We start from the raw sequence: 18,014 nt of genomic DNA, 5'->3' as shown, positions 1-18,014 counted from the left end.
CTTTTGACCTGGATTTTGCTCCATAAACTTGTAGCTACGAATCATGGATAAAAAACAAAAACAATCCTTCGTCAAGTTATTTCCGTTTTCTGATGTTGAACAAACTGAAAGTTGCTCGGACAACAAGCAAACAATAAAAGTCCAGACTGATCAGAGGTCAGTCAGAGATCACAAGCGCTGCATCCTGATTGGACAAAAGTAAAACGTTTGACTGACATGGAACATCGAACTGGGCATCTGAACATGTGACTTCCTCTAATAACAAACAGCATTTAAAAGAAATTAATGAACAACTACATTTGCAACTCCATAAAATATAAAGAAAAGCAATAAAACATCCATTCAAAGACATAAAAGCAATAACAGACAAACAGAAAAGCAGTTTCCTCTCGCTCGTGGACGTTTGTTTTGTCCACCGGAAGTCCGCTGTGTGGGTTCCGTCGACTTGATGCCGGTCTGCGGTGACAACAGAAGCACCGATTCCTGGAAGGACCGCCAGCTGCGGCCTTTCCAGCCGGTAAACCGCCCCAAATGAGAGCCGGTAGGATTTAACGGAGCCTAAGGGAGCCGCGGGGCGTGAAGAAGGTAAAACACCCGTTCAAATGCCCCGGTCAACGGGTACACGCACAGGAACGCCTGCTAACGGTAGCTAGCCGCCGCTAGCTCGAGCAGCTTCCTTCTTATTTGCCCCGAATCCCGTTTATCCTCCTTTCGACCCGCAGCATCCCCACTTCCGCTGACCTCCCCTTCGCGTTACGTCACGCGACATTCAGTGAGGACGACGTCAAACCGTGAAACCGTGAATCACCCGATATTCGGCTGACAGCGTAAAAAGAATCAGGTTTACAGGAACATTTCTGGGATTTTTCCAAAAGAGGGATAGCTGAAATCTCGCGAGAATGAGAGATTCATACAACTTATTTATATATATATATATATATATATATATATATATATATTAAAGCAAAAGGTACAAAATAGAAAGAAAATTACACGTGTTCCTTCACAGTTGTGATGCATGCAGTTGTGATGCATGCAATAATAATCTTGTATGCATGTATGTAAAGATACATACATACATACATACATACATACATATCTTTACATACATGCATACATACAAAAGTGTTTCTTCTTATTTAATGGTTGAAGGAAGGCTGCAAAGCTGTCATCAAAGCTAAAGGTCCAACTTGGAAAGCACATTCTGCTTTATGTAACACAAAAACATATGTTATTATGTGTATAATATATACATATAATAAATGTATGTCAAATGTTTCTTAAGTTTGATTCATATGTATTATTTCTTGTCAGGTATTTGTAAACATGCTCACTCGACCACTGACACTGAACAAGAGCGATGACAGGGGGCGTGGTCTTGTCACCCTGACCCCACCCCCTTCCCTCCCATTGGCCGATGATGACGAAGACACACAAAGAGGTGGGTTTACTATTATTATTAATTGCTGTAAATATTCCTTTCAATATTAATTCATTTTATTAAGTAATGACTGCTGCTTCACCATGGTGCTTCTCTTCACCTTCCTCTACCGCTTTGTGTCCTCCCTTCCTTCTCAGCTCCTCCATGGAGTTCCTCTTCCTCTCCTCCTCTACCTCTCTGTGTCCTCCCATCCTCCTCTGATCCTTCCCTAGCTCCTCCCTCCTTTCCCTTCTCTCCTCCACCATATACCCTTCCTTCTTTCTCATCTACAAATCTTTATGCTCCTTCTCCTCCTGCGTCCCTTCTCTTTCCTCCTTCAGCTTCTGTCGTTCCTTCCCTTATTTCCTCTGCTCTCTCCACTGGTCCTCCTCTTTCCTCTCCTCTTGTCCCTCCGTCCCTCATATCTCTGCCTCCTGCTGCTCCTTCTGTCTCCTCTTCTGCTTTTAATTCACCGTCTCCTTGTGTGGTTCCTTCTTTTCTTCATCCTTCTGGTTCTGGTTCTTCACCCTCCTGTAAATCTCCTTCTTCTGTTGCTCCTGCTCCTTCTTCCCTTTCGTCTTCTCTCTCTTCATTCCTCCATCTTTCACCTCAATCTCCTCTGGATATCTGTACTCCCCCTGGTTCTGTTTTTTCTTCTCCAGTGCTTCCTCCTTGTTCTTCAGTTCCTTCTCATGTTTCTCCTCCCCCTGTCCTTTTTACCCATCGTGCTTCGGCTATTTGTTGTCCTCCTTCTTCCTCTCCTCCCGCTCACGTTTCTCCTCCTCCTGCTACTCCAGTTTCCTCTCTTCTTCCTCATTCTTCTCCACCAGTTTCTTCTTCTCCTCCTCCTCCTGCTACTCAAGTTTCTGCTCTCTCTCCTTCTGTTGCGTCATCTCCTCCTTCTCCTGTAGCTCAGTCTCTTCCTCCTTCTATAGCTGGTCCTCTCTGCTGCCCTTGCTCCTCCCTCCTGCCCCGCCTCCTCTCAGCTCACCGGCAGGAAATGCGGCGCCTCCTACGAGGCGCTCTGGCTACCATTGGTCGTCGCCTGGACTCCTTAGAGAGAAGCAGCAGGATGAAGAGGAGGAAGAAGAGTGGCAGGCAGGAAGCAGAAGAAGGAGGGGCTTCCTGTTCTCCTGGTGAGTCTGAGTCTGATGATCATGTGATCTACAGCGGACCATCAATGTTGCCATGGCGATCAATACAAGACTAGATTTACATTTTACAATATTATCCACATATTAATTATAAACAATTCATTTAGTACGTTTCAAAACCTCCTTCTCTGTTCTTCTTTAGGTTTTAAAGCATTAAGCCCCGCCCCATTGGGTAGCCCCGCCCATCACCCAACTGTTACCAGCTCCCCTTCATCATTTTCATTAGTGAGCAGAGACTCACCAGAACCTCCTCTTCCCGCTAGTTTGAGCCAATCAAAAGAGCGGAGAAGGAGCAGAGGTGAGGAGGAGGAGGAGGAGGAGGAGGAGGAGGAGGAGGAGGAGGAGGAGGAGGAGGGGAGATTAAGGAAAAGGAGGAAGAACCACAGAGGAAGAGACCGTTGTACTCTTCCAGAAAACAGAGAAGACGATGAAGACGCCCGGAGGTTTGTGGGGCGGATGGCGTTCTCCTTCAGAGGAGGAGCAGAGGAGGAGGAGGCACTGCTCACTCTGCACAGATTCAACCACAGAAAATACCGAAGAAGACAAGTGGAAGGAGCCGGCCAATCAGAGAAATCCGTCAGTGTCGTCAGGCAGAATGGATACACAGCTACGATACCCAGGTTCATTTCATCTATTTACTTTAGTTTTCATTTCTTTAGGATACTTTTGAATTACATTTACGTTACACAATTACGTTTGTGAAAGGACAAATTAATGTAATGTAATTATAGTATAGTTAATCTGTAGTACCTTTAAAGACAAAGTAAGTCTCCATTGAAAAAAAAATATTACCAATAATTATTCGATTAAATAAAAGTCGAAGCAATACATATGACGATGTATTTGAGTTTTTATTTTTTTAATAAATATGAAATAAATAAATATCCAAGGCAGATTTGAAGAAACTATACATTGCAAATAATGATTTCTTACCATAGTAACTATGGTAACTATTGTAAAAACACTATACAACCAAACTATATTTGTATACAATTAAACCAAAAATATAATACGCAATTTACTATTAATTTATTATAATTATGTTAGATATTTTAAAGAACATGTGGATTTTATAAACTGTACATTTTTTGAATAACAATAATATAGTAAAAATTGTAAGGTGTAATAAGTGTATAAAAAAAAACAAATGTAATATTACAGTTAACTTTATTTATGCTATAGTGATAAAAAATATTCATAAAAAGTATGAACTCCTCCTCCTTTTCTCCTCAGCTCCTCTTCCCATCAAGCACTGCAACTCCTCCAGTTGGCCTGGAGTGATGGGACCTGCAGCCAATCAGAAGCCCCATACATCTCTCCAGGCCAATGGCGTTTCTCGGACTTTGCCGCTCCACTCTCCCTCTTCTCCAATCATGGGGCCTTCAGCATATGTCACCTGTCTCCTTCCTCCTTTAACCCCGCCCCCATGCTGCGACTATCCGCGGTTGCCGTGGAGACAATGTCCTCGGCTGTGAGGGGCGGGGCTATTAGTCTCCCGCGGAGCCTGAAAGACTTCACGGTCCCGCCTAGTCTGAGCACAGACCACTGGTTGGTTAAGCCCTTTATTAATATCATTAATACACACACACACGCATTAGGGCTGGGTGGTATGGCCAAAAATCCATAATCCAAATTCCTTCTCTAGCTGTACCCAGCATGCAGTTTGGCAGGGTAATTTTTATAAACGTACAATAATTAGTGTTACAAATAGTTGAGGGGCACAAGTTGTTGTGTTGTGGTGTTTTACGTTGCTAAAGAGTGTTTGTTGTGGGTTATTCATTGTTGTTATAACCATGACTCAATCTCCACACATAAGACAAGTAGCTCCGTCCACTGGACGCGCCGCGATGATTATTTAAAATAAATTCTGCAAACTACAGACTGTTAATAAGGAGGGTACGTTGTCATGGTCTCTCATTGGTCTGTAGACTCTCATTTTGGTCCATTTAGAGTCAAACAGAGCTGAGGCTGATTGACAGGTCAGATATGTATTAGTCCTCCTCAGTCCGTCTATGGTCACTTCCTCTTCACTGGTTGATTAAAATCCTAGTTGGTGAGGGACAATATGCAAGACTCATAACATCCATAAACTACCACCTTGACAGCGTCAGAGTTTTGATCACCACACAAGCTTCTTAATGCAGCTCCCATCATTAAAGTCCAATATGTTCCTTCTCTTTTCAGTTATGGACGAACCCCTTCGCAAAGGTAATTTAAATAAAACACGTGAATGGACAGTTTTATTGTTAGTCTATTAGTTATACTTACATTTTGTTGTTATGAGTGTATGTGCTATAAATAGGACGTAAAAATAACAACAAATATTTCTCTGTTTCTGTTGCAGTCAAACGTTTTCTGCCCGGCGACAGCAGAAGCAACGAGCCAATCACAGCGGCAGTAGCCTCCACCTCCCACAGCGACGACCCCGCCCCCTCTGTTCAGCCAATGGGCTGTCTGCTGCTCCCCTTGACGTTGGCCAATCAGAAACAGGCTCTGAGTTACTTGGCACAAACAGAGAGGTGGCGATTTTCTTCTTGTCTTGTGGAAGTTAATAGTTTTTCCAAAAGAAATAGAAGAAAGTACAACTCCAGCTGTCTTTGTGACAATAAGTCAGTGGCGCTAAAAGATCGGACTCCTTCACGAAAGCTGCTGCGTTCACACCAAAAGCCAAGCAAATTTTTCGCCACGCTTTACTTGCGCGCGTTTACTTGCCCGACTAGTTGTAGTTAATTTGCTTCATACGTGCCGGGAAGGGGGTGTAGCTTGTCTCTGTGAAGACAGTGGTCATTCTGCTCTGTACTGCCAGACACCAGCTGACTTACAGGCGTTCAGCCTCAGCTGTGTGTGTCTCTGGTGGTTTCATGAAGCGTACTCACGCTTTGGCAGCAGGACGCCGTGATTGGCTTTCGAAAGACGACGTCAAAAAATGAAATATTTCAACTTTGGCAAAAAAGTGATTTATACGCTTCGCTCCTTTCGCTTTTTCGCGTCCTCTGCGCCGCCGGTTTAAAATTTGCTTCCTCCGCAACCATTCGCATCTATGCATTGACTAACGTGGCTAACGTGCTAGCCAACAAGCCTTCCTCTAGTGTCTAGTGTACGCAGACGCCGGCCCACACAGAGCGATGTCCAAGGCTGTGACCGTCCTGCTCTGGTGTTCTCTTAATATATATATAGACTAACAAATTGTAGCACTTAAATCGTACTTGTAACGTCACTCATCTATAGCAAATTGTAAATTGGCTTATTTGAGGAAATTGCACTTTCTTGTTTCTTGTTCTCCTGAGTTTGTACCCTATGGTTGAATGCACTTATTGTACGTCGCTTTGGATAAAAGCGTCAGCTAAATGACATGTAATGTAATGTAATATCTCTTCTACTCTATTTTATTGCCTTATGTCTTTCCTCTTTTTTTCTTCGCTGTCTCAAATCTTCTGCTCTGGTTCTGTCTTCTCAGCGATGTAAACGAGTCTCACAGATACGAATCCGCCGGGCATCGCCGCGGGAAACGCCGCTCACTCCGATGGGACTACCAAAGGTCAAAAGGTGATGTAGAGGATGAGGGGTGAATAGAGTAAAGTATACAAAGAGAACATCTGAGTAAAGGATAAAATTATTGAACTAGATTTCTTTTCAGGTCAAAGAAGAAAGAGTTCAGTCTTGAGGAGATTTACACCAACAAGAACTACAAATCCCCCACAACAAACAGGTAGAAACTACAAAGACTTAATTCAAACATTTATGACGTTGCATCCAACTGCTGTACCAACTACATCTCCCAGCATGCTTTTCTTTCCAACTCTCAGGAGTCTGGAGACAATCTTTGAGGAGCCACGGGAAAAAAATGGTGCGCTGCTCCTGATTGGCCAGCAGAGAAGACGCAGGCTCCTCCTCTTCCCTGACTTTACTTTACCCAGGAAGCGTAAGAGGCCGCAAGGTATGCTGGGAAATACTAAAGCCGCTCACTCTGTTCTTACCCTTCACAATAAAAGCCCTGGACATATTACCACGGTGCATCAGATCATGAAAACTCACAAATGGGATCAATAAAAAAAAGAACAAATATTACTTTTAGATTCCTGATCGGGTTGCTTTGTTCCTTCGGTGACGTACACTATTGAGCTGCAGACAGTTCATTTTCTTAACGCGAATGACCGGAGATCTTTAAGTTCTTTTTGTTTGGTGTTTATTTCACGCAGCAAAAAGCGTTAACTAAAAACACCAAAAACTGCTATGTGCCTAATCAGTTGGACCTGCTGCAAACATGACGTCAATGTAAACGGGAAGACATTAAACTATACTAAATGATATACTTTTACTTTGTTACAGTAATTTATAGTGTTTTAGAAACACAATTGTATTTTGATGCAGCTAAATCGAGTTTAGTGTTATGAAGTGAAACAGATTAATTTCTAATATCTATTTTATATTCATGTGAAAACATCTGGATTTCCGTGTTTTAGGGTGTTAAACCACTCAACAGACGTATTTATTCGATATTTTTAACAAAATGTTTTAATTCACTGAAAAATTATGAAAAAAAGGAAAGAAAAATGTAAAATGTAAATGTCTTTTTTAGGGGCAGGCCTTCCTGTTGCCATGGTGCCCCGGAAACGGGTGGCGGCACGACGACTTTGCCATGGCAACGGCCCCGTTGACGACGACGCGGACCTGGACGTGATGCTCGTGGAGCGACTGAGTGCACTGGAGGACTTCCTGACACGGCAGGGCCTGGAGGTGTGAGCTGTGACATCACTTCCTCTCCGCTGACCATTGGCCAAATAAAACTGACCTGCTAGAACACTTGCTACAAATCGGACGGGTGGAGCTTGTTTCTACTTCTTTTCATTTTTTCTAAACTGTTTAAATGTGAATTCTCTGAAATATTTAATTTCACTATTTTTTTAAATGAACAGCTGTTGGGAGGCCACGCCCACAGGGGGCTTTGTGTTTATTTTTACATTTTTTGTCTTTGGTCAAATATAAAAATATTTCACACCTGTTCACACTTGTAGTACTTTGAAATACTGTCCGAGTACTCCGTACGGCTGGTGTTAATATAAGTGTAATGTATATATATTTCTGCTGAAAATGTGTCTATTTTTGGAACGGATAAAAGTGTTTTTGCTCACTGAATTGTGTCCTTTTATTAGTGATCAGTTATTGATCAGTAATTAATAGTGAACTAATTGGTGAACAGTTTGTGAAAACATTTGTTTATCAACAAATATGAATGCTGCCTTTACTTAAAAGTGTTCAGAAATGTTGTTTGTGAATTATAGAATATTATTTTAAAGTTTCCTGAAGAACTAAACGTTCAGACAAAGGCTGTGAAACGAGAATATAATAAAATACTGGTGAGCAACAACTTTTGATCCATAAGCTTTTAGACGTCATTTATAATAATGAAAATGGTTCAATATGATGACGAGCCACAATCACACTGCGTCCCGGTACATTTGATTTAATTGTAGAATGTTTTTTTTACCCTGAAACTTGAATCTGTTGGTCTGCTGCAGACATCCTATAATAAAGCATGAAGCGATTAAAGTATTAAGAATGTGTGTAAATATATAAACACATGACGTTAACCTTAAAATGTTTTAGTTGGAATATGATAGGGGGATTGGCTTTCTACACAAAACGAACAGCACATGTAATGTTAATAAGCAGGGTTAATTCGCTGTTGCCATAGTCACCATTTAAAATAAATTTATTTATAAACACGCTATTCTTTGTTTCCCTCAGTTTCGCCTCGCAGGTAGCTGCTCCCTCAGACGACCCCTCACATCACACGCTTTTGCTCCAGTGTTTCCGGTTATAAAACGTTTGCATACTGAACTATTCGGATAGTTTCCTTATTGACTATTCACTTAGGGCAGAACGCCTTACGTGGTTTACCTGGCAGACTTCACTCAGGGCGAATTGTTCCCTACTGACCTGCGACGTGCTTACGTCACCTACGCAGACAACATGGCGGCGGCCTTGAGGAGGGTGTGCGGCGGAGTGACCGGGAGGTATTACGTTCATTATTTGTTGGATTAAAGCTAATAGCTCGACGTCAGACAGTGACGCGGTCCCTTGTGCGTGGATCAAACGTAACGACAGGGTGACGTAATGTGTGCGTGACGCTGACCAGGCTGTGATTCCACATGACGCTGTAAAGTCACACGTGACGTTTACGTTAATTGAGTAGTAGTCAAACAGTGAGTTCAATGTGACGTCAGACGAGGAACGAGTGTGTGAATTGTTATAAAGTTATAAAGGTTTAGGAAAATATTTACCTGTTTTCCTCATGTTAACAGGTGAAGTAACTTAAACGTGACGACTGAAATACTTAAATGTATTTAAAATGCCTGTTAAATTGAATTTGAACTCGGAAACGTTTTGTTTACTTTTAGAGTGAGTCTTCGGAGCTGCAGCCAGCAGAGAGCAGCGAGCACAGGTGAGTCTGTCTGCAGCGCTTCCGGTTCACTTCCTGTTTACTTCTTAAGCCTAGTTTATGCTTCTGCGTCGAATCAGGTTTCATTGACCAATCAGTTCTCTCTCTCTGCAGGTCGCACTTTCCTGCTCAATCGTTGGCCCCTCCCCCTCCTGTTAGTGTCAAGTGGTGGTTACCTTGGTTATCATAAATACAAGTGGCGTGAACAACCGGAAGGAGCGCCGCCTGTTTTAGCCACGCCCACGCAGGTAGGACATACACAGGCCCTTTATACCTAAAGCGGTCGTATTCATGTTATACCATTATAATGGTAGGGGATACTCTTATATCTCATATTTTATATATATATATATATATATATATATATATATATATATATATATATATATATATATATATATATATATATATATATATGTGTGTGTGTGTGTGTGTGTGTGTGTGTGTGTGTGTGTGTATAAGCCTAGTTATAGTATAGTTATAGCTCACATATAAACACTATGGAGACATGAATACCAGCCAGTTTCGGAAAGGGCAAAGAACAAAATATAATAAATAATAATAATTTAATTAACTTGTCAAAAACATCATTTGATGACAATTGCATGTATAGGAAGCCCAAATAAGTATATTTATTATTTTTAACAAAGATTAAATGCTATTTCACAGGTTTAAAAAATGCCCCTGATTTCTTATGAAATGTCTCTGGTTTTGAGTCAGTGGGGGAAAAAATGCGCCCTAAATAATGTAAATTTCCTACACTGGTACCAGCGGAGCATTTCAGAAGATGAGGCTGACCGCCCGGTGCTGCAGAGGTGTGACTGAGGAGTAGTTATCTCCATAACGACTGCCTGTGTTTGAGAACACTTAATCATACTACGCCTCCGCATCCTGTGTAGTGACCAGCAGGGGGCGACTCCTCTGCTCCCATAGACGTCTATGAGGAAATGACTCTACTTCTCTGTAGTGACCAGCAGGGGGCGACTCCTCGGCTCCCATAGACGTCTATGAGGAAATTACTCTACTTCTCTGTAGTGACCAGCAGGGGGCGACTCCTCTGCTCCCATAGACGTCTATGAGGAAATAACTCTACTTCTCTGTAGTGACCAGCAGGGGGCGACTCCTCTGCTCCCATAGACGTCTATGAGGAAATGACTCTACTTCTCTGTAGTGACCAGCAGGGGGCGACTCCTCTGCTCCCATAGACGTCTATGAGGAAATGACTCTACTTCTCTGTAGTGACCAGCAGGGGGCGACTCCTCCGCTCCCATAGACGTCTATGAGGAAATGACTCTACTTCTCTGTAGTGACCAGCAGGGGGCGACTCCTCTGCTCCCATAGACGTCTATGAGGAAATGACTCTACTTCTCTGTAGTGACCAGCAGGGGGCGACTCCTCTGCTCCCATAGACGTCTATGAGGAAATGACTCTACTTCTCTCTTGATTTATTCCCTCAGTAAACATTGTAAACATGAGTTTATGTCTCAGTCTCTAGTTTCAAGTCTTCTTCAATACAACATGATGTTAATTTAGTGACTTTAGTGACTGAAATGGACACATTTAGAGTCAAACAGACCATTAAGCAGGGATGCTTTAGGGCGGGGCTACACGCGGATTGACAGGTCTCTACCAGAGACGAATACGCCTTCTCCACGTCCTCCTCAGTCTCTATATGGTCACTTCCTGTTCACGGGTTGCAAAGATGACGGGGAAGGACAAATCGCAGAACACAAGGCTTCAAAGTGTCTACAAACCGATGTGGCAGCATGACGACTACGTCAACCTCTCCCATCCTGTGATCTCATGACGTCACGTGAAGGACCAGGATGTGGTTCCTTGTTCCTTGCTGGAGGCTTGATGTTGATCGGACTGGTGACAGAATTAGTTTGTTTGTTGCTTGTTTCCTGTTTAGTTCTCAGCTGTTTCTTCTTTTTCTGTTATTAAGTTAGTTGCAGCCGTGTGAAGTTGCTTCTGCCCCTCCACAATAAAAGCTTTTATTGTGAGGTTATAAGAGATGATGTAACATTGTTGACACTCTTTGGATCCTCTGATGACCTGAGCACAGAGTTGGTCCACTGGGGGAAAGGTGACGATGATCTCACTTTACACTGACCCCCCCGTCTCTTTATTGGTCCGTTCAATGAGGTGATCCATTGATCAATGAGTGACAAAAGTTAAACACACTTGAAATGAATTATATAAAACATGTATTTGAATTATAATTGATAATGTTTCTAATGAGTTAATCCATTAGATTTATGAATTATTCTAAAGCTGTTTTGATCTTATGTATTATATATTTTCATATTTCTCTCGAATCATAAAATAAATAATAAACTGATGAGAAAATGGACGTCAAATGGACGTCAAATTAAATATAATTTCTGACACTGCATTTGAACATTATATTTAATCCCTAAATTTAAATTCTGTTCAACTGAAGCACTTAAAAGCAGAGCTCAGCGCTGATTGACAGGTCTCCGGGCACCGCTGCTTATTCCATATATGGTCACTTCCTGTTCACTGGTTGCACAAAAACAGCCTAATCGAAGTCGAGGCTTTAAAACGTCCACAAACCAACGAGCCTCGTCACTGTGACAACGTCCATTTATTGCAATACATACGTGACTTTACATAATGTAAAGTATCTATTAATTATTCATACAACCCATGGACTCAAAAAACAAACGTAATATCAATGGCCTTTACAAATAATTATGAATGACAGTATTAAGTATTTTTCATTTAATTGATTTAGATAAAGCGATCTAAAGTATTATATTTAAATGATATGCATCATTTTATTTGTTATAATACATATAATCCAAGAATACCAATAAATACCACTAATAAACTGTCATGTTGTATGTTTTAAAATACACACACATATACATACAAAATACATAGACAATGAACGGCTTATTTTACTGTAATGCATGTGTATATATTACATATTGAATGATCTGTTTGAACTTTATATTTACTACGCAGTCTGTATCTCAACGAGGGGGGGGGGGGGGGGGGGGTGAGGAGGGGTGAGGGGGCGGGACTCTTCTCTACTTACTCATCTCTGCCTCGCGCTCTGCGTCACTTCTTCTCTGCTCCCGGAGCAGTGGACGTTTCTTCTTCTTCCTCCGCTGGTGTTTTGACGTCATCATGTGTCACCGGCCGTCTCTCTCTACGTCATCAGCGACCCGCTCATGGTAAAGTTCTCTCCTCCGTGCCGCGGCGGCGCGCGGCAGCAGCGCGACGTGCTGCGGCAGGTGAAGCGGCGGCGGCGGCGGCGTCGGCGGCACGCGACCGATGGCGAGGGAGAGGAGGAGGAGGGAGGAGGAAGAGGAGGAGGAGGATTTAGGGCGAGAGCTACAGCGAGATTCAGGTGGGAGAGGTAGAATAAGTGTGACAGTAGAGATGATTTGTTAAAGACGAGATGTTAAAAGGGTTCCTCAAGAGGACAGAAGGTCCAGGTTAGAGACCGAGAGAGACGTGTGAGGGTTTACAGCCTACAGATTAGTGTGTGTGTGTGTGTGTGTGTGTGTGTGTGTGTGCGTGTGTGTAGGGGGGGGGGGCGTTACTATGGTGACGGCTTGTTTAACAGGTCAGCTATTTTAGCGTTAGCCTAGTTTAGCTCGGGTTAGCCTTTTGGATTGATGATTTGCTAACATGCTAAAATGCTAAGCTGGTTCCTCACTGAGGAGAATGTGGTTATGTTAAAGGAAAGTGTCAACATGTGTGTGTAATTACACACATATATATATACATATATATATATACATATATATATATATATGTGTGTGTATACACTAATGCATATTTATTTACCGAAAGTATTACATTTACTTTATTTCTATATCATTGATTGTCATTAACTTCATGGTTTGGTGTTGGTTACTTCGTAGGTAAAGAAAATCGCTAACATGAAAGTGAGCTATTTTAGTTTGATTTATATCTCTCAGAAGCAGAAACTGGCTAAATGTGTTAGCGTAATCGTTAGCATGTCTGCTGGCTTTACTGTAGCTTAGCATAGTTGTGCTGCCCCAGCGTCCGCTCCTCCTCCTCACGCCCTCCATCGATAGGCCCCGCCCCTTTCAAACATGGTCACGCCCACCCGCTACTATTTGCCCTCATTCCTCCATGTTTTTACATGCTTTCTGTTTATATTTATTTACTATTTACTTCCTTTCACGTCCTCATTGTTTTGCTTTCTTTGTCTGGCAGCTGAATGAACCTCTGGTGTCAAACCTCCTCATTTCAAATGTTTTTATCTTCGCCTCCACCACCATTTAAAAATAATATAAAATTACTTATAAAAATATCCTCACACGTAGATCTCAACTGAACTCTGGATCTCACTTCCTCTCACTGTTCTGTAACCTCGCGTGAAGTCTCGTTACATGTCGTCACTCTCAGGCTGCAGGTGCCTCGCGCCGCCCTCCGGCGCCGTCTGAGCGTGCTCAGCGGAGCCGCCTCTCGACCCGTCCCGTGGCGCCGTCGGCCAATCGCCTTCCTCTGCTATGTTCTGTCGGTCGGCGCTCTGCGGCCGTTGGCTAAGCGGGTAAGAGCGGTGGCCTGCTGGCTTCTGATTGGACAAAGGGAAAAGGGGAGGGACAGAAACTACCATATTAGTTTCTTCTTTTCTCTTTTTTATTTGGTTAGTTGTTTTTTGCTGCTTTCTCCTTCCTCCTCCTTTTCATTCTGGTTTTCATCTTTACTTTTGTCTCATTAAAGCGTCAGTTTATTGAACTTATTAACAAAGTTCAAATTAAACTCCTCTGCGCCATATTTCATCTCCAGTGAGGTTTACTGTATCCGAGCAATGATGTCATCCGGCAACTACTCCTCCTCCTTCTGCTGCAGGAGGAGGAGGAGGAACGTGAACAAGCCTCATTAGGGAGGAAAAAGGAGCAAACGCTGTCTTCGTTCGGGTTACGTCATGGGATAAATCCAGTATACAAACACACTCCCCGTCCCGGAACCTCTAAGAGGGACCAGCACCGTGAAACAGAGGGGAGACTAAACAATACTGCTTTTCACAACCCTAACAACACAAACCCTGGAATGAAAACAATACCTTCAACTAAAACTAGAGCCATGGATGAACTTTAGTCAATGCAAAAAGAATTATATTAAACCAAATCACCTTGATCACGACATCACATTGTCCAATGAGCCCTCTAATACGTCACAGTTGGTACAGTCCAATTCCCTTTAGCATTCCCATAAAGCCGATCATGTCCCCCCGCTGGTCCCTTCCCACACTTCTCTACAAAATAAACTTTAACAATTGTGCTATGGTTTTATTAATCGCATTTTAGCCGGAGTTTGTTGACATTTTAATGTTTGTACTGACTCAGTACAATGACAAATAAAGATCTAAAACCAAACCCATATAATAATGTCCTTTTATTTGTTAATCAAAGCAAAGATGAATGTACAAGATTTGTGTGGCTTAAATCCTGGCCGCCATAAGGAGGAGTGGAGAGATTTCTTTCTCCTCTTTTCTCTTACCCCTCAATCTTCCACCTCCTCCTCTTCTTCTCCTCCCATTTCTCCTCCTCCTTCTACACCAGTTGAATTTTCAAAGCCATCCTTCTGGTTGAGATCTTACCTGGAGTTCCCCTCTGGTTCCCCAGGTGGCGCTCTACCGCTCCTTCCCAACGCGCCTCCTCTCTCGGGCCTGGGGTCGCCTCAACGGCGTGGAGCTCCCCACCTGGCTCCGCAAGCCCGTCTACTCGCTCTACATCTGGACCTTCGGGGTGAACATGCAGGTGAGGAAGCTTCGCCTGTCGGACACGTTGATCCAACGCTCGAGACAGAAGAGGACACTCGATGATGATGATGTCATGTCGTTGAGCCTCGTGTCTTATGTCTCTATTTCATCTTCATCCCTCATCTCATCGTGGACGAGTACCAAATGCATCCCTGCTTGAGACGCTTGATCTTAAGGTGCAGTGATGATCCTGCTGCTGCTTCCTCCCGATTGTTCGTCACATGTCTCTCTCGTCCAATAGGAAGCCGCCGTGGAGGATTTAATCCACTACAGGAATCTGGGGGAATTCTTCCGTCGGCGTCTCAAACCGGCCGTCCGTCCCCTGTGCGCCAACTCCTGCCTGGTAAAACCTGTGTGTGTGTGTGTGTGTGTGTGTGTGTATACACACATATATGTGTGTGTGTGACATTCTCCTGTTCTCTAGTGTAATTATCAGATTATTTAGATTGTTGGTCTCTTTTCTCCGTCAGATCTCTCCAGCTGACGGGAAGATCCTCCACTTTGGTCAGGTGAAGAACTCTGAGGTGGAGCAGGTGAAGGGGGTCACCTACAGCCTGGAGAACTTCCTGGGTCCACAGAAGGGGCGGGAAAATGGTAATAAGACAACATGATGATCACGATGACGAGAACAGACAGGGCTGCTGGTGTAAACGTGTCCATCTTGTTGGCCGTGTCTCATTTGGTGGGCTGCATAAGACTCCTCCTCCTTCAGGGACCGCCTCCTGATAACGACCTGTTCCTGTCTTTAGACTCCTCCTCCTTCAGGGACCGCCTCCTGATAACGACCTGTTCCTGTCTTTAGACTCCTCCTCCTTCAGGGACCGCCTCCTGATAACGACCTGTTCCTGTCACTGTCTTTAGACTCCTCCTCCTCCTTCAGGGACCGCCTCCTGATAACGACCTGTTCCTGTCACTGTCTTTAGACTCCTCCTCCTCCTTCAGGGACCGCCTCCTGATAACGACCTGTTCCTGTCACGGTCTTTAGACTCCTCCTCCTCCTTCAGGGACCGCCTCCTGATAACGACCTGTTCCTGTCACTGTCTTTAGACTCCTCCTCCTCCTTCAGGGACCGCCTCCTGATAACGACCTGTTCCTGTCACGGTCTTTAGACTCCTCCTCCTCCTTCAGGGACCGCCTCCTGATAACGACCTGTTCCTGTCACTGTCTTTAGACTCCTCCTCCTCCTTCAGGGACCGCCTCCTGATAACGACCTGTTCCTGTCACGGTCTTTAGACTCCTCCTCCTCCTTCAGGGACCGCCTCCTGATAACGACCTGTTCCTGTCACGGTCTTTAGACTCCTCCTCCTCCTTCAGGGACCGCCTCCTGATAACGACCTGTTCCTGTCACTGTCTTTAGATTCCTCCTCCTCCTTCAGGGACCGCCTCCTGATAACGACCTGTTCCTGTCACTGTCTTTAGATTCCTCCTCCTCCTTCAGGGACCGCCTCCTCTCGTCCCCTGATAACGACCTCTTCCACGTGGTGGTCTACCTGGCCCCAGGTGATTATCACTGCTTCCATTCGCCCACCAACTGGAGGGTGGAGCTACGACGTCACTTCCCAGGTGAGTTGATGTTCCACCTTTAACCCCCCTCTGCATCTGTCTCACCCCCCTCTGCATCTGTCTCACCCCCCTCTGCATCTGTCTCACCCCTCTCTGCATCTGTCTCACCCCCCTCTCCATCTGTCTCACCCCCCTCTCCACCTTTAACCCCCCTCTGCATCTGTCTCACCCCCCTCTCCACCTTTAACCCCCCTCTGCATCTGTCTCACCCCCCTCTCCATCTGTCTCACCCCTCTCTGCATCTGTCTCACCCACCTCTCCATCTGTCTCACCCACCTCTGCATCTGTCTCACCCACCTCTGCATCTGTCTCACCCCTCTCTCCATCTGTCTCACCCACCTCTGCATCTGTCTCACCCACCTCTGCATCTGTCTCACCCCTCTCTGCATCTGACTCACCCCCCTCTGCATCTGTCTCTCCTCGTTAGGCTCGTTACTCTCCGTTAACCCGGGCGTTGCTCGATTGGTCAAAGAGCTCTTCTGCCTTAACGAGCGCGTTGCTCTCACTGGCCAATGGCAGCACGGCTTCTTCTCGTTAACGGCGGTGGGAGCGACGAACGTCGGCTCCATCCGGGTTTACTTCGACCAGGTGAGCAACGTTTACTCTTTAAGTCCATTTCCTATAATGTTTTTGTCTTTATATATTTCTGTTTTAATTCAATTCAAATTTTAGTTTAGTTGTTCTGTGAGTAATATTAATTAATAACATTTTAATAATTAATAACTGTTGCGTCCTCAGGAGCTTCAGACCAACATTCCCCGCTACAGTAAAGGCTCCTTCCACGACCGCAGTTACGTTGCCGCCGACAACCTCCTGTCAAAGGTGGGGGGCAAAGGGGGAGTGGCCTCCGGGGAAGGAGATGGCGTGGTCCTACAGAAGGGCGCGGCGGTGGGCGAGTTTAACCTCGGCTCCACCATCGTCCTGCTGTTTGAAGCTCCGAAAGACTTCAGCTTCAACCTGCAGGCAGGGCAGCGGATCAGAGTGGGGGAGGGGCTCGGCAGCCTCTGATTGGGGGAGGGGCTCGGCAGCCTCTGATTGGGGGAGGGGCTCGGTAGCCTCTGATTGGCCAAGGGGCTCGGCAGCCTCTGATTGGGGGAGGGGCTCGGCAGCCTCTGAATCGGGGGAGGGGCTCAGCAGCCTCTGATTGGCCGAGCCGGGCACCTGATGAAGATGATGAAGACCAGCCTGCGTCTGGTGGAAGACAAGAGTCTACTGCATTGTGGGAGATCAGTATCAAAACAATACCTGTGGAGGAGATGAAGAGCACTACAACTCCCAGAATGCCTTGCGCCGCATGGAGGTGGAGTTGAATGCCAAAGCTTTTTCTGTTGTGTCCGTGTCGCTCTTCCAGGAACTGAACCAACCAACAAATGTACTCAAACATTCACATCACATTTAACAAACTAATTATGACGTCAAACATTCTGTTTAAGTTCCTCCGTCCTCTGACAGTTTGAATGTGAGAAGCTTTATTCTTTTATCTTGGTTCAAAAGTCATTTTCAACCTGTTGGGTTTCAAAAATGTTCATTTTCTAAACCCAACCGGATGCCTGTGATCGGCCAGAGATAATGTTGATTAATTAACCTCAATCCTATACTTTTTGTAAAATGTTATGAATAAATATTTCTTTCTCAGCAGTGTTCCCTTTATTCCACCTCGAATGC

At 44.4% G+C, this 18,014-nt stretch overlaps 2 protein-coding genes and 1 long non-coding RNA gene across 7 annotated transcripts; 2 read left to right on the top strand and 1 right to left on the bottom strand.

The window, feature by feature from the left end:
- Positions 1–216: 216 nt before the first annotated feature.
- On the top strand, positions 217–8,128 carry LOC120831701 (uncharacterized). The gene is made up of 11 exons (XM_078088566.1): positions 217–585; positions 1,315–1,441; positions 1,579–2,556; positions 2,717–3,194; positions 3,808–4,122; positions 4,759–4,782; positions 4,919–5,093; positions 6,032–6,120; positions 6,212–6,283; positions 6,381–6,511; positions 7,154–8,128. Exons 2-11 carry the CDS (start codon positions 1,327–1,329, stop codon positions 7,315–7,317), a joined length of 2,541 nt encoding a protein of 846 aa, XP_077944692.1. The 5' UTR covers positions 217–585; positions 1,315–1,326; the 3' UTR covers positions 7,318–8,128.
- A 332-nt stretch (positions 8,129–8,460) lies between these two features.
- pisd (phosphatidylserine decarboxylase) lies at positions 8,461–17,984 on the top strand. Of its 5 annotated transcripts, XM_040197460.2 has the most exons (9): positions 8,461–8,591; positions 8,976–9,019; positions 9,131–9,264; positions 14,650–14,784; positions 15,028–15,129; positions 15,257–15,380; positions 16,206–16,349; positions 16,777–16,937; positions 17,088–17,984. In XM_040197460.2, exons 1-9 carry the CDS (start codon positions 8,548–8,550, stop codon positions 17,355–17,357), a joined length of 1,158 nt encoding a protein of 385 aa, XP_040053394.2. In that variant the 5' UTR covers positions 8,461–8,547; the 3' UTR covers positions 17,358–17,984. The 5 variants fall into 5 exon arrangements, with proteins under 5 accessions (XP_040053394.2, XP_040053395.2, XP_077944694.1 ...); XM_040197461.2 differs by lacking the exons at positions 8,461–8,591; positions 8,976–9,019; positions 9,131–9,264 and adding exons at positions 12,059–12,219; positions 13,427–13,571; XM_078088568.1 differs by lacking the exons at positions 8,461–8,591; positions 8,976–9,019; positions 9,131–9,264 and adding exons at positions 12,064–12,219; positions 13,427–13,667.
- On the bottom strand, positions 15,481–15,729 carry LOC144388272 (uncharacterized). The gene is made up of 2 exons (XR_013452591.1): positions 15,626–15,729; positions 15,481–15,519 (listed from the first exon to the last, which is right to left on the bottom strand). It is a non-coding gene; the product is annotated as an uncharacterized LOC144388272 (long non-coding RNA).
- Positions 17,985–18,014: the final 30 nt, after the last annotated feature.

The sequence above is a fragment of the Gasterosteus aculeatus genome, chromosome 14 (assembly GCF_964276395.1).
Source record: "Gasterosteus aculeatus chromosome 14, fGasAcu3.hap1.1, whole genome shotgun sequence".
NCBI classification, from domain to species: domain Eukaryota; kingdom Metazoa; phylum Chordata; class Actinopteri; order Perciformes; family Gasterosteidae; genus Gasterosteus; species Gasterosteus aculeatus.
This window is presented reverse-complemented; position numbering and strand designations above follow the sequence as displayed.

Coding starts and splice junctions, on each gene's coding strand:
- LOC120831701 (XM_078088566.1), top strand. CDS start 1,327: ATGCTCACTCGACCACTGACACTGAACAAGAGCGATGACAGGGGGCGT. Junction 6,121..6,211: donor GGACTACCAAAGGTCAAAAG/GTGATGTAGAGG, acceptor ATTTCTTTTCAG/GTCAAAGAAGAAAGAGTTCA. Junction 6,512..7,153: donor GAAGCGTAAGAGGCCGCAAG/GTATGCTGGGAA, acceptor TGTCTTTTTTAG/GGGCAGGCCTTCCTGTTGCC.
- pisd (XM_078088567.1), top strand. CDS start 12,217: ATGGTAAAGTTCTCTCCTCCGTGCCGCGGCGGCGCGCGGCAGCAGCGC. Junction 15,130..15,256: donor TGTGCGCCAACTCCTGCCTG/GTAAAACCTGTG, acceptor TTTCTCCGTCAG/ATCTCTCCAGCTGACGGGAA. Junction 16,938..17,087: donor TCCGGGTTTACTTCGACCAG/GTGAGCAACGTT, acceptor TTGCGTCCTCAG/GAGCTTCAGACCAACATTCC.